Here is a 15,971-nt window from a genome sequence, read left to right as displayed (position 1 = left end):
TATGAAAAGAAAAAAATTCAGTGAGCTGTTGTTGATATTGTGTATTTGAAGCAAGAACTCACCAAGTTGCCCGGGCTGACCTCAAATTCACAATCCTCCTCCCCCAGCCTCTCAGAGTGCTGGGATTACAGATGTGAGCCACCGTACCTTGTGTTACAATGAAATTCTTAAGGGAACATATTCATCTGCCTAAAAATGAAAGAAATCTCTGCCTATTTGGGGCAAATATATCTGCTCTAGTAGGAATCACTCTGAAGACGGAATTAAAACCACTGTACATATGTATCTCGGTATATAATTGTCTTCCAGTGTATCTCTGTGAGAGGAAATGAAATGATCATTACACTTAGCTGATCTGGACATGTGAAATTATCTCAGATACCCTGTGACACCTCTGTCTCTTTTGGTCGAGGTAGATATTTTGGAAACAAAAGCTCTGTTCTGTGGAAGGATTGCCCTGGCAGAGGGTGTTATCTCCTGCCATTCTTGCCTGTGATCTGTGTACTAAACACTTACTGCTCTTCAGACTTCGAGCACAGGTGTTGGGAAATAGGATGCTTAAAGCCATAGCCCCTGGGACCACCAAGATATAGTTAATACAGTTATAATAACTGGCTTTGAAATTGACTTTGAATCAAGTAGAAACATTCTTTCAATTTTAGTGGTCAACCAACACAAGGCAGCTTGACGAGAACCCTCTATAACATGAAAGCAAATTCTCCTGGTATGGTAATGCATGCCAATAATCCAAGCCCTCTGGAGAAGCTGAGGCAGGGGGATCACAAAGTTGAGACTAGACTGAACTATATATAGCAAGACCATTTTCTTTTTCAAAAAAGAAAACCACAGGAGCTGGAAAGGTGGCTCGGTAGTTAAGAGTATTAGCTGTTCTTCCTAGGATCCAGGTTCAGTTCCCAGCATCCCCATGGTGACTCACAATTGTCTGTCACAGTTGTGACAACTCCAGGTTCAGGAGGCTTGATGCCCTCTTCTGGCCTCTGTGGATGCCAGACACATAGGTAGTGCACAGATACACATGTAGGCAAGAAACTTAGGCACATAAACTAAAATAAATGAATCTTTACAAATCATTTTTTAAAACAAAGCAAAAAAGTGTGAATCAAAAGAATTCTTCACAGTCTCACCCATGTCCAAAGCTGTGACTCAGCTTCCATCTCAGACTCAATGTTTGCTACTTTTTTTTAAAATAATAATAATAATAATAACTAAAAATTCTTGCATATGCTTATACGTGTTGCCTTATTTTGTGTGTATCTGTGGGCTTCTTTTTCCTCCAAGGCATTTTAATTTGGAGGAGTAGTTAAGATTAATTATGTTATTTTGTTATTTACTGTAATTATATAATCATCTCCATGGGCCTGATCTCAGCACTGTGTCCAGGCTCTAAGAACTGATTATGAAATCCAAGATTGTGACCGTTCATTTCCTTCAAGTTGGCAGCGAAATCTAATAGTGGCAGGTAGAGAGTGAGGCTTTCAGGGACACACAAACTGAAATGCCTTTCTGGTCATCAGTGGTTACATAGTGTCGGCTCCCGGGCATTCATCTGTGGATTTAGCAATCCGCTGCACCAGCTAAAAACCTCCCAGTACCACTTTCCTTATTAGTAACTTTTGCAGTTATTGATTCTAATATTTACAATGTATCTTTTAAGATATGTAAAGTAGCCATTTTGTTCAAAACTAACACAGAATAGTTAGTTTTTGGCTTCAAGACACTTAGAGTGCCCTAGGAAGAGGGAATCTCAGCTGAGGAATTGACTTCATCAGATTGGCCTATGGACACGTCTGTGGGATCTTCTTGATTATTGATTGATGGGGGAGGGCCAGCTCATGGTAGGCAGTGCCACCCCTGGGCACATGGTCCTGGGTTCTATAAGAAAGTAGGCTGAGGGCTGAGAAATGGCTCAGCCATTAAAGGTTAGACTCACAACCAAAAAATGTAAGAAAGCACCCAGAGCAAGCCGTGAGCAGCAAACCCGTAAGCAGCACCCCTCCACGGAATCCACATCACTCTCTGCCTCCGGTTCCTACCTTGGTCGGATGATGGACTGTAAGTTATAGGCCCAAAACCTTTTCCTTCCCCAAGCTGCTTTTGGTTCATGTTCTATCACAGCAACAGGAAGCAACTAGGACAGAACTTATTAATTAACAGAATTAAGAATGCTTATAACACAGCTTTCTGGATATTCTGAATGCATCCGGGGTTAAACATTAAAATGTTTTCTATGATAATTTATTGCTGTGGCCAAAAGAGCCATTTTGGGGTTGGTCCAAGTGGTTTTTGAAACAGAGCAGGGCAGCCTTCTCTGAAAATTAATGATTTCAAAATTAGAATATTCTTTAGTGCACCTGTCAAAGCTTGGCAGAAAAACCAACTAAAGGGTTATATACTGCCCCGGGAAAGACATGAGTGTAGGTTCAGACAATGTTTCCCTACACAGGCATTTCACATGTTAGAAGGTTCTAAAGCTAGAAGCTGTAAGATCAGGATGAGCCTGTGGTATCAATGCTACAGAGACTGGAACACGTTCCAAACTCCAGTTCCAGTCTCCAGGGTTTGTACTCTGTTGCTGTGTCTTGGAGTGGGATGCACTGGGGAAGAGCCCTGTGTCAGATGTGGGCACTGGACAGACTGTGAAGAGCTCAGGGTTGTATTTTGTAGACGTTTTGTACCCCAGGAAACATGGAAGAGCTACTTGTTAGCCAAGATAAAGGCAAGGGGTGGGCCGTTGAGATGGTTCATAACTCCAACTCATGGTATCTGACGCCCTCTTCTGGCCTGTATGGGCACCTGCACACATGTGCACACACATACTTTAAAAAGTATGGATCTTTAAAATAAATGTAATGAAATCCAGGTATGATAATGGCACCTGTGATCCCAGCATTGGGGAGACTGAGGCAGGAGAATTGCCATCTTCCTAGCCTCCTTGCCTCCCACCTCCCATCTGGACTTCTTTCATTTATAAATTTAGTAACAAGGTCTTGTTCGATATCCCAGCCTGGGCTATATATAGTCTTCAAGCCATCCTGGGATATATAACAAGACCCTGATTCTAAATTCACAAATAAAGGCTAGGTTATCTAAATTTTGTTTGTTTGGTTGGTTGGTTGGTTTGGTTTGTTTTTCAAGACAGGGTTTTTCTGTATAGCCCTGGCTATCCTGAAACTCACTCTGTAGACCAGGCTGGCCTCAAACTCAGAAATCTGCCTGCCTCTGCCTCCCAAGTGCTGGGATTAAAGGCGTGTGCCACCACTGCCAGGCCTAGTTTGTCTATATGGATGGTAAATTGCTAGAAGCCTATGACCCAGTGGAAAAACATATTCAAAAGTTGCTTGATGAATTTCAAGCAGAATAAACTCATATAGTTTACGATTAAATCTGAGCCCAGTATGAATTAGATGGGACTGTTCCTAACGCCATCAATACATAGAACACATTCTAACACCCATCTTACACACTCAATAGGGAGAAGATGCCTGAAGAAAACTTGGCTTTGAATGTAAACTTTACCTTAAATATCTTCGGGGTTTATATTTTCTGTTACACCATTCCACTTGAGAAGGGACCAAACCCTCCTGCGGGTACCCACTTCACAGTCTTCTCCCCCACTTTCCTCTCTATCCCTCAAATGCTTCAGGGTAAGGGGCCCAGCCTTTGCATCCTCCATGTTATCCTGGTAGCTTCTGCTGGTGTGTACTGCAGAGCCGAGCTGGCGAGGGACACCATGACTTGAGTGAAGTAGAGGGCTGTGCACACAGTCTCATATTCTCAAAGGAAATGTACTCATTTAACATCAGCAGCACCTTAGTCTGTCCATAGCATTGAGCTGAGAGGGACAGGCTGCCTCAGGAGCACAGGCATGAAGTCTTTGGTATTTATACTTAGTTAACTTATTGATACGCCACTGTGGAGTGATGGGAACTTACAGTTCCTTGTCATTGAGATATCACCTCTCAGGCACTCCTGGTCAGTCATTTTTGTCTGTTATGTTTTAGGTTAGATCTGTACATACTGAGAGGGAGAGGGAGAGCATACAATTGATGCCTATGTTGTGTCTATCATACAACACATAACTGGAGACGAGGAGACACGCTTTGAAGAGTTACTGATACTTTCAGAAGGTCCTGTTCAGTGCACTGGTTACTGCATGCTGATTCCCTATGCTCCAAGCTGTGTAGTTGGGACCATCCCAAATTCTCTTTTCTTTTTCTGTCTTTTTTTCAAAGATTTATTTATTTTATGTATGTGAGCACACTGTCACTGACACACTAGAAGAAGGCATCAGACCCCATTACAGATGGTTGTGAGCTACCATATGGTTGTTTGGGAATTGAACTCAGGACCTCTGGAAGAGCAGCCAGTGCTCTTAACCCCTGAGCCATCTCTCCAGCCCAAATTCTCTTTTCTTGGACAATAACAATAAAATAATATACCAGTGAGGCTCAGATTTTTTTTTTAAGGAAAAGAAAGAAACCTTAGAGGTCAAAAAATCCCTTACGGAGCTGGCTCCGTGGTTAAGGGCCCATGGAAGGAGTGGAAAGAGCGAGTTATATAGTAAGAAGGGCGGCATCTGGGGCTTGCTGGCCAGTCAGGATCTTCCTAGTAGAGTTTGCTAGGGTGATTTAGAGACTTGCAAAAGAAGCTATGATATGAAAGCGGTGGTCCTGGCGAGGCAAGTCCATCATGCCCCTTCAAGTTCATATGCCTCTGGAGGACTTTAAATGTACAAATGTAATGTTTTTATTTCTTGTACTTTAAGTGTATCATTTGACCATACAAAGATTAGAAAAGAGGTGATGGACTGGATGCAGGCATCATTGATAGCATCCTGATAGCATCCTGAAATGGCAAAGTTAGTTACCACTACCTACTCTCTGGGCAGAACAAATAAAAATTTAAGCCAACCACATTGCTGTTCACTCTTTAGGAACAATGGGAATATTTGTTTAGAACAATAGAAATCCTGTTCCTAATGAATGAACAGGTAGGCACTGGAGAGATGGTTCAGTGGTTAGGAGCACTCACTGCTCTTCCGACGGTCCCGAGTTCAATTCCCAGAGCCCACATGACAGCTCACAGCTGTCTAGTGCTGTATTCTGAATCCCCAAACTGCCATTAGAGATCCATGTGCAGATGTACATGCAGACAAAGTACCTGTATTCATAAAATGCATATAAAAATAAACCTTAAAATAAAAAAAGAGTGAGCAGCAAAGTCTCTTTTTTTTTTCTTTTTGAAACAAAGTCTAATGTAGCCCACGCTAACTTCTAACTAGCAATAGAGCCAAACAGACTTCTTACCCTCTGTCTCTCCATCCTAGTGCTCAGACTACACGCATGCCACACCACACCCAGCTTTATGCAGTGTTAAAGACTGAACCCAGGGCTCCATGCATGCTATTCAGGCATTCCACACACTGAGTTACATTGGTAACCAAGCATAGTCTTTTGCATGAAAGAACATCAGTGAAAATCAGCTATACCAACAATGCTGGAAGAAAGAAGGACAGAAAGACTACTAAAATGAAGTTGAGGGGCTAGAGAGATGGCCCAGCAGTTAAGAGCACTGGCTGCTCTTACTGAGGACCCAGGCTCAGTTCCCAGCAACCACTTGGCGGCTCACAACCATTTCTAATGGCGGTTTGGGGATTCGACGCCCTCTTCTGGTTTCTGCAGGTAGTGCACCCATGTGGCACACATACATATATGCAGGCTAACAGTTATGCACATACCTTTTCTTTTTAAGTTGAAATTAAACCAGACAGCATTGAGAAAAGCCACTGGAACTAGAGATCTCAGTCCACAGTCAGGTTGAGAAGATACAGGCTTTCACGATTCACAGTTCAAGCTCTGGTTTATGAGAGAGTTTCAGATGATATACAGTGCACTATACACACTAAAAAGGGAAGTCGGGAAGAGAGAGATGGACCCACTGGGACAGAGGCTTTTAAAAGACAGGGACTTATTCTCTACTGCTCCCTGGTACTTGATTAGACTGGAAAGGTAGAGTGGGGTATGCCTCCCATCTTTTAACTCTCATAATGCTGCTGTGAGGTGCACGTGATTATCACGTGAGTCTCACACACTGGGAAAGGCAGACCCAGAAAGTAAAGAGCTTTCCAGAGGCTGGCCACACCTCTAAAGCTTTAGAGGCAGGTAGATTCAAACCCAGCTGAGTTCAGAGGCTGCTTTTCATCATTATGCAAGAACTCTAGAGACAGACAGTTGCTGATGTGGTCCGGACTGTGTAGTCTCATTAAATGAGACGAGAATTTACATGTAACTTTATTAGTTTCAACCCCATTTTAACAAATCAAAGCATTTTGCAAATCAGATCATTAACAGACGAAAAAAAAAGTATTTTAAAATTTGTGTATAAACAGGCACTTCTCAGAAGCTGGATCCCACCCCACTTGAAACTAGAAAAGCACATGTAACATTTACATAAAAGGGTAGGCATGCGAGAACATGAAAAACTTTTAAAAGTTTTTTTTTTTTTTGCCTTTAAATATTACTATACCTGTTATTGTTTTTTTAAAATCTGGTGCTGGGTACTGGACCTAAGCATTGTACACAATAAGAGGCCATTTAATCGAAAGCTACACCCTAAGCCCCTATTATGCAATTTTTTTCTTTAAATTTTCTTACAGGCATATATTGTATCTTGAGTTTATTTCCTATACACACCCCATTTCTCCTACCCCTCCTTTCCCTTCCCTTTTTCCTTATCAATTTCCTCTGTCTCCTAGATAATTTCACTTCTACTTTTATTTAATATTCACAAACTTTATGTGACTGTCTAAAACTTAGGATCACAAATGAGAAGAACATGTAACATTTGTCTTTCTGGGACTGGCTGAATCCACTCCATTTGGGTATCTCTGATTGTACCTGTTTGCCTACAGTTAACCTAACTTCGCTCCTCTTTGTGGCTGAGAGGAAATCCTATTGATCATGTACCACATTTTTCCTTGTCTATTTCCGTTGCTGGATGCTGCAGGGATCATTGATGTGCACGCTTCTCTGTGATGTGAGCGGGTCCAGTCCTACTGCCCAAGTCAACTAGGGTGTGGAGTCTGGGTAAACGTACAGGCATACCCTATCTGGGTCTGTTAGTGGAACTGCTTAAAAAGTCGTGGACAGTGGAAAGTAGATGTACCAGATATTAAAATGTGTTATGACTTTACTAATTAAATTAATACACTATTCACATTTGAGTGGAGAAATAGAACAAAGAATAAATACATAAAATAAGCTAGGAGCAGATACAAATACATAATGATAAATAATAATACGCAATAATTATTATTACCATATCAGTATTAATTCTGTTATTAATGTTTGCTGTATTTATTATATAGTATGATAGTGTATAGTATAACCTATTAATATTAATAATAAAACAAACTGAGAGAAGATAAAGATACAAATACTCTCCCACCCTTCCTTAAGAAACAGGAGCTAGGGCTGGAGTGGCTCATTGGTTAAGAGCACCAGGCTGCTCTTCCAGAGGTCCTGAGTTCTATTTTCAGCAACCACATGGTGGCTCACAACCATCTGTAATGAGATCTTAGGCCCTCTTCTGGCACACAGGTATACTCACAGATACTCATACATTAAATTTTTAAAAACTTAAATTTTTTTTTTCTCTATGTCTAGGTTGTAGTACATCTTAGTCTAACTAAGCATTCGAGTCATTCAGATGGAATTGGGGATAGAAAAATCAGAACAATAAGTGCATAAAAAGACGTCATCTGTCATGGGAAGATTATCCGATTCTTCTGTAAATGCTATGTGATTATACCAGTCGCCTTCTTGAGTTTCCATGTTGGCAACAGACAGCGTGAGGACTTTCCGCGGCATTCCCTTGTCTCACTATCATGGTCATAACCATGGATTATGTGTCCAGTGAACACTGGGAGGCAGATAGATGGTCCAGGTGACCCAGATGGTGACATATACCTTATATGTGCCTGCCCCCAACCCAGTCAGCCTTCGCCACGCTTAGGGAAGACTCTCCTGCACGGGCCATATGTACATTTAACTAGTAACCTTACAGTTTGCGTTCTGTTACAGAATAAAGACCCCAAAATGGCTCGAGTTGCCTTGGAATCTCTCTACAGATTACTCTGGGTTTACATGATTCGAATCAAATGTGAAAGCAACACGGCCACTCAGAGGTAAGGACGGGCGAGCTTGAGCGCGAGGTGAGCCAGGCGCTAGAGTCAGGCTTGCTTAGCTACCACACCGCATCCGTGTTCTCCTTTATTGCTGCCTAATCCGGTCTGGCTAAAACCTGCTCAGAGCAGGTCAGGTCCTGTGAGACCTGAGGCCTCGGAACTTCACCACTGCCTTAGTGCTCTTTGCCGGAAGCATCAGCCTCCGCCAGGACAGCGTCTCCACAGGGTCTGCTTCTGTGTGGTATACAGCACTTTGAGGAAGTGTTTATTATTTTCCAGCTGTCCTGGGTTTTCAAAAAAAAAAACAAAAACAAAAACAAAAAATAGAATCTCTTCCTAGAGTAATTGTGCCAATGGAAAGGGCTGAGGTGTTTTTTTTGTTTTTTGTTTTGTTTGTTTTTAAATCCTCTGGTACTAAGATGAAATTTGCATCATCTCCCTGACAACTAGATTTCAGCCAATCTTGCTGTTTTCTCTTTTTCGCCCGCCCCTATCTTCCAGCCGACTCATAACCATCACCACCACGCTTTTCCCCAAAGGGTCCCGCGGCGTGGTACCCAGGGATATGCCTCTGAACATCTTCGTGAAGATCATCCAGTTCATTGCCCAGGTGATGCTCCTGTTTCTGCGGCCGCCCCTTCAGGCGTAGTAATTAATCGTGTAAAAAGACCGCAATGGTCCCTCATACATCCAGACGTCTTAGAGAGGGATTGTTTCCTCACACAATTTATTCTCTTGCTTCAAAACAGTCGGTGAATACGTTAAATTCCTTTGGCCTCTAGGAAATAAACTGAGAGATGGACTTTAACTGACCCCTCCAAGGCCACACAGCACAGCAGCAAAACCTCCATAGCACAGAGAAGGTCCTGGTCAGTCCCAACCGTGACAGAACAGAGACAGCTGTTGTGACAGAGACTCTTGAATCTCCCTTCCCACTTTCCCCAGATCTCTGCTCTGTATTTCACAAGTAAAGAGGAGTCAAAAGCTCTGATATTTGGCAGAAATTTAATCTAATTTTTTTTTAAAGATGATGTAGTAAAATTGAGGAGTAAATAGTAATTTTCTAATGTTTCTCTGTGGGGAGAAAATAATTTCATGGGGGAATTTATCCACTTTAATCCTTTGCTCAAAACTAGTCTAAGCGCTTTATATATGAATTAATTTGCTTTTAAACAGATTCCAGTCATATTAAAGCTGGTTTGGCTGTAATTTATTATTCATAGATTTCTATTAAGATCATGTATTTGGGGGAGGGGGTGGTGGACTGAGCCCAAGACCTGGCTCATACCAGCTATACTCTACTACTGAATTGCTTCCCAGGGCTACTGTTGCATTTATTTGTTGGTGTTTGTGTATTTACTTATTTGTTTATTTATTTTTGAACCGTTGTCTCCTTATTTAACCCTGGCTGGCCTACAACTAGCTCTGTACACCAGGCTGACTTCAAACCCACCTAGCTCTGCCTCTCACATGCTGGGCTTAGAGGCACGCACCACATACCAAGCTATCTTTTTCTTTTTAAAACACTTGATGAGTACTTCGTTTAACGCCCACTTTGACCTCTATGACTTGCAAAGGCACTGGGAGTCTCCAGCACTTGCCTGGCCTCTGTCACAAACCGAACCCTCCACTTCAAACTTAAAACTCTGTCTCAATTTCTTTATCTGTAAAGCAAGGGTAGAAATGTTTTCCCGTTATGCCTCAGAATATGATATGACTGAAAGGAAATTGCAGGCATGCCAATGCAGAAGTACAGCTGACATTAATATAAAGATAAACGGTTCAGAACAGAGACTATTTGGAAAGTAGCATCTCTCTCTATTGTGGCCAATGAGAAGAGAGCTCTTTTAATGTGCATCCTTAGAGAACGTGCACTCCTTACTCTGCAGGGGGAAAGTTTCATATGGATTTTCAAAATGTATCCTCAAAGTGTACGTGCTTTCACTATTCTGGAATACTGTATATAAAATGAACATGCCATACGCATTAGTGACCACTGATGAGTAACTGATGTATGTGACCAGGCTCCACCTTAAATGCTGTGTCTTGTGTGTTAATTCTTCTTGCCCCTTGGGGTTTGGTTTTTATAAAGAAGCTAGAGGATGTTTTCAATGTTAAAGGATAAAGGAAAACAGCCATTTTGTAGTGATACCATTAAAAATATATTTCTCAGCTGAGTTTCAAAATACTATCAACATACATCATACCAGCAGGAAGAACCTAGGCTGTTTCAGGTCAGATGCCCAGGTGCCCTGTTGTTTTAGTATTTGCTTCTGTACCTCCAGCCTCACTGTGCTTACTGAGCTGATTCTGTGTGTCCCTGCATCATGGTGGCTCCCTGGACAGTTCTGATGGCCCTGGTCTTTCTTCAGGGGCTCTCCATGACACAAAACACTAGGCCATAGCCCTTCCAGAAGCCACCTGTTTGCTGCATATGGTTAAAACTTGCGTTTTGTGTTATTCTTGGTGGTCTGTGTTTTTTATTTTGTTTTTTATTTTTCTCCCCCACCCCCAACCCCTGCCAGGAACGTCTGGACTTTGCAATGAAGGAAATTATTTTCGACTTTCTTTGTGTGGGAAAACCAGCCAAAGCTTTCAGTCTCAACCCGGAGGTATGAATGACTCTCAATGGGAACAGAGCATATGTTCATAGAACCCATAACTTTGCTATGAAAGTCTCCGGGCTCCGATGGGGGCGGGGCTCCGATGGGGCGGGGCTCCGATGGGGCGGGGCTCCGATGGGGCGGGGCTCCGATGGGGGCGGGGTGGAGGAACGCCTCTTGAGAGTTTTCTGTTTGTTTCTGCTCCTGTCCAGATTTGAGCGTCAGTTTTTCAGAGGTAAAATTTGAGGTGAGCTGGTTGAGGATGACCCATAGTACCCATGTGCTGGGGTCCTCTTTTCTTTTAAAATGGAATCATTGTCACTTCGAAGACTGTGTTGAAACAGATGAGTAAATGCCGTAGTGGTTGCCATTACTACAGCTCAGTGGAATTAGGGAACAGGAAACAAGCACGTGGTGCTGTGACAACATCCCAGCTTCCTACACTCCTGTGGAATGCTTGGCTCAGCAAATGAGTGGCAACCCAGTCTTACGCTTTAAAAAACACTTTCAGCCCTGCTGCCTCTCTGCAGCCCTTATTCTGTGCAAAGATTGAAAGAACACTGGGCCCAAAGCCTGGAAGCCAGCTCTTCCACTTGTCACGGGGCTCTGCTGCTTTTCCTAGGTGTGTGACATTGACTTCTAACTCTCAGCTATTCTACTAGTAAAATAGACAGAGTACTTTCCTAGGTCCCTTCACGGAAGAGTGGGTCTGGGACTAAAGCATAGCAGACTAAAAAGGGAATGAAGGGGAGAAGGAGGAAGAAAAGTGAAGCAAGGGAGAAGAGAGAAATCACGTGCTCGAGAACATATCTCTCAACACATCTCTGTCATCTGTAATATCCTGGCTCCTTCATTCCATCATTAAGGAAATTGGTCCAAAGGGCAGAGGCCCAGCATAGCTTATTAGCTGCCCAACTCACCCTTGCACTCCTGCCCCTTCCCACCAGACCCTACGCTGTCTGGTGGCTGATGACCTCACAGGCCCCTGGATCGGCTGCTGTCACAGTCAGAAGGTCAGGAGGAGGTCAAATCCAGGGTCGGATGGAGGCCCTGAGCTGGACAGTAATAGACTTCTCTTGCTGGCAACATTCTCAACATCCTTTTCATTTCTCAGTAGTTATAAGTCTACTATTTTAATAGTTCTCGGAATTACTGGGTTACTCAGTAATACTCTGAACTATTGTTGCCCTAGTCAGGGTTCCTATTGCTGTGACCAAACACCATGACCAAAAGCAAGTTGGGGAGGAAAGGGTTTATTTGGCTTACACTTCTACATTATAATCCATCACTGAGGGATGTCAGAACAGGAAATCAAACTGGGCAGAAACCTGGAGGCAGGAGCTGATGCAGAAGCCATGGAGGGATGCTTTATACTGGCCTGCTCCTCATACCTTGCTCAGCCTGCTTTCTTATAGAACCCAGGATTACCAGCCCAGAGTGGCCCAACCTACAACAGGCCAGGCCCTCCCAAATCAATCAATTTTAAAAAATGCCCACAGACGGATCTTATGAAGGCATTTTTTCAACTGTTGCTCTGTGTTCTCCAGTCTCTCGGGCTTGTGTTAAGTTGACATAAAACTAGCCAGCACACTTGTCCAAAGCAAGCATCTCTGATGCTGCTTCCGTGCTGAGTAACACTCACCTGTCATCTCAGTCCCTTGGAGCCTGAGATAGCAGGATGGTGAGTCTAAGCCCAGACTGGCCTGCCTAAAAGACCCTGTCCTAAACAGGCAGACCGCTCATAGTCACCACATCCTGGAACACTTATCCTTGGGCCTATCTATAAACTCTTCATCCGGCAATGGCTTGTTGGCTCATCCATCTGTGGAGAGCAGCCAAAATTGTGGTTGAAAGGGAAAATCCAGTAGGAAGAAAGACTCCAGTCTTCCATGTTTCTTTATCTTTATTACTTTCACCTATTGTGATTTATTCATTGGGTCAAAGGACAAGTGGGGGAGTCAGCTCTCTCCTTCGTGGGTCACAAAGCTCAAACTTAGACTGCCAGGTTTGGCAGTAAGTATCTCTGCACACGGACTCAGCTTGCCAGCTCCCTTCCACACCCCTTCCTCTTGTAGGGGAATAGAAGAGTTTGCCTATTAGTAGCTGATGTTGTAAGCCATCAGATTATACACATCCAGCATGGCTCCAGGGAAAGGCCTGCCGGGGGCAGAGAGGTAATGAAGAAAAGACAGACACAGAGGAACCCAGGGCAGAAATCTGGGATCTGGGTGGTCTGGGCTCTTAACTAAGGAAGCCACAGCTTTCTGGAAGCTCAGCATGTTTCTTACAGAGTTGAACAGCAAGGCAGGGTTATAGCATACAGCTGGGCAAAGGAAACAGGCTTATTACTTACAGATAAACAAGGAGGTAGCCGGATCAAGGGGAGAGGTTTAGCTCTCAGTAGGAGCAGCCTTTGTAAGGCAACAGTCTTCAGGCCATAAATATCCAATGGAGAGAAAACCATGTATAGCAGACATGTTCTGTGCACACTGTCGTACTCACACTCGGCCCACTGAGGAAGTCTTTGCCATTTCTCTCTGATCCCCACTGTAGTGGGGGAGAGGCTTTGCATTTCTCCATGGGTCTGAGGCTCTGGGGTCATTGAGATAGCCAGCTCATGTATGCACACACACACACACACACACACACACACACACACACACACACACGATTTAACTTCAGGTTCCTCACTTCCCTATACAGATCCCATTCAGATACAGTCGTTCAGCTGTCAGTAAACAGAAGTTAGTGTTTACTGACAACGATGAAAAATGCTGCTGTTGGGTACTGTTTTTTAGAGAACAAAACAAGTTGGCCTACTGGGGTTTGCTTATCTGTTGATTGTGTGATTCCATAGGGTCTCACACTGGTCTTGAACTTGCTGTATTGCTGAGCGTGACCTGTCCCAGCCTCTGAAGTGCAGAAGCTGTAGGATAATGCCATCATCCATGGCTCCATGATGGTTCTTAAATAACGGTTTGGAATAGTTTGTGTAACAAGGCTCAGAGACCTAAAGGGTTATCCTAATACCAAGTGTGTTGAGCATAAAGTCAACAGTTGGGGAGTTTCTAGATAATTGTCTGACTGGGTTTGGGCCCAGAATGTGTACTGTATACGTGTCAGTCGTCATGAGATGTGACATACCTGTGACATGAACTTCTAGGCCGACAATGTCTCTCATTTTTCCCCGGATCTAAAAGAACATGGAATTCGAGATCCTACTGGAGTCAAGAAAGGAAACACAGTGTGTGCCGATAGATTGGAAACGAAAACAGAAAGCTGTTTTTATCCGTGGGCAAATATTGTAGGAAAGCTGCAAACAAGCCGTGCTTGGTGGGACACACCTACAATCCCCAGCCTTTGAGAGACACAGACAGCAGGATCAGGAGTCCATGGTCATCCTTGATCACATAGGGAGTTCAAGTCCACCCTCAGCAGCATGAGACCTTGTAACAAGGAAAACAGTGTCAGCACAAATAAAGACAGCACTATTTAAGAGAGAGAGAGAGAGAGAGAGAGAGAGAGAGAGAGAGAGAGAGAGAGAAGAAAATACCAACTGCTTTGGAGCTGATGCATGTCTTTAGGAATTTTTTAAGATACAAAATAAATAATATATTTGTATAATCTCATAATAATCAAATTAAATAATTTACAGTATTGGTGAAAAGCAAAACACCTGGCAATAAAACAAAATATACACACTACTTTTTATTCCAAAAATTTAAAAATATTGAAAGAAGACAAAGATCCAAATAAGTACAGATAAGAACTGTTTATAACAAATCAGAAGATTTGCTATTGTTGAGTTCTGTTGTCCCCAAACTAACTTAAATACATTCTCGTCTTTTTTTCAAAGATTTATTTATTTAATGTATATGAGTTCCCTATCTTCATGTATACCTGCATGCTAGAAAAAAGCATTTGATCACATTACAGATGATTGTGAGCCACTGTGTGGTTGCTGGGAATTGAATTCAGGACCTCTGGAAGAGCAGCCAGTGCTCTTAACCACTGAGCCATCTCTTCAGCCCATATGTTATCATCTTAATAATATTATCTTAAGATTGTCATCTTAATAATAGTCAGACAGAGTCCCTATAGCTTCTTTTAAACTAGAAATCAAATGAAGTGGCTTTAAATTTTTATATGGAACACCAATCTGCTAAAATAACCAACATAGCTTAGAAATAGAATAAGAAAGTTGGACTATAAAATCATATGATCACCCAATCAGTATAGAGTTAGAGGGTCCCACGAGGATGGAGACCCTAGAGGTAGACCCATGTGTGAATGCTTGGTCAGTTTCAACAATGGGCATTTATTCAGCACATGGAAATCTTTGCTGTCAGTGGTGCCCAGCGATCAGATACCCACCTTGCAAAATCGTGAATTCTGGGCCATAATTTTCACTGTAAGCAAAGACAAGCTCAAACTGGATCACGCAACCTAAATAGAAACCCAACACTGTATGTCTTCCAGAACACAAAAAAACATAAAAACTTTTATGATCCTTGAGTGGGCAAAACTTTCTAGAACACAAAATCATAAATCACAGGTTAATAGATTGAATATATGTTTTAAAGTTTGCCTGTTGCTAAGATAATCAATAGAGAGCCATAGCATGGGGGAAAATATTTTTGACAACCCCCAACAAAGTACTTCCTTCATGAATATATAAAGAACTCTTATAATCAACAATAAGGAAATAAACAACACACTTTTAAAGCAAGCACAAGCAATAGCCTCTTCGTCAAAGAAGAGAGAGAGGCAGCCAGTAAGCCTAGGAAAAGATGGTCGGTGTCATTGGTCCCTGGGGAAATGTAAGATAAAATGGAGGGTGGGGTACACTGGGGTGGGGTCTACAGGGCAAGAGCTTCAAGCAGTTCCCCTGAGAATGTGATTCAGAGAGCAAGTGCCTTGCTGAACCCTCCTTTGAATCTTTAGCTGATGCCCTTAGGAATGGCATGCCTCCTCACCTGCCCATGTTTTCATGGCTTTAACAACATTCAGTTTTTAAATTTTATTCTCAAATTTGCTGGCCTTTACAATCAGAGATCAGTAATAGATGTTGGCTGGGAGTACTGAGGCATACCTTTTTAAAAAATGTATTTCTTTCTTTCTTTTTTTCTTTCTTTCTTTATTTACTTTACATCCCAGCATCA

The 15,971-nt window shown here is 42.6% G+C and overlaps 1 protein-coding gene across 7 annotated transcripts in view; it reads left to right on the top strand.

The window, feature by feature from the left end:
- The window catches only part of Fry (FRY microtubule binding protein), a 374,882-nt gene that overhangs the window by 245,471 nt on the left and 113,440 nt on the right, over positions 1-15,971 (top strand). For all 7 annotated transcript variants that reach the window (XM_076923845.1, XM_076923846.1, XM_076923841.1 and 4 more), the window contains 3 exons: positions 8,103-8,206; positions 8,708-8,816; positions 10,732-10,818. In XM_076923845.1, the coding sequence (XP_076779960.1) occupies positions 8,103-8,206; positions 8,708-8,816; positions 10,732-10,818 (300 nt within the window). The remainder of the gene's footprint in view (positions 1-8,102; positions 8,207-8,707; positions 8,817-10,731; positions 10,819-15,971) is intronic.

This window comes from Arvicanthis niloticus, chromosome 24 (genome assembly GCF_011762505.2).
Source record: "Arvicanthis niloticus isolate mArvNil1 chromosome 24, mArvNil1.pat.X, whole genome shotgun sequence".
Classification (NCBI taxonomy): domain Eukaryota; kingdom Metazoa; phylum Chordata; class Mammalia; order Rodentia; family Muridae; genus Arvicanthis; species Arvicanthis niloticus.
The sequence above is the reverse complement of the archived record's forward strand: the minus strand, read 5'-3'. Positions and strand labels throughout refer to the sequence as shown.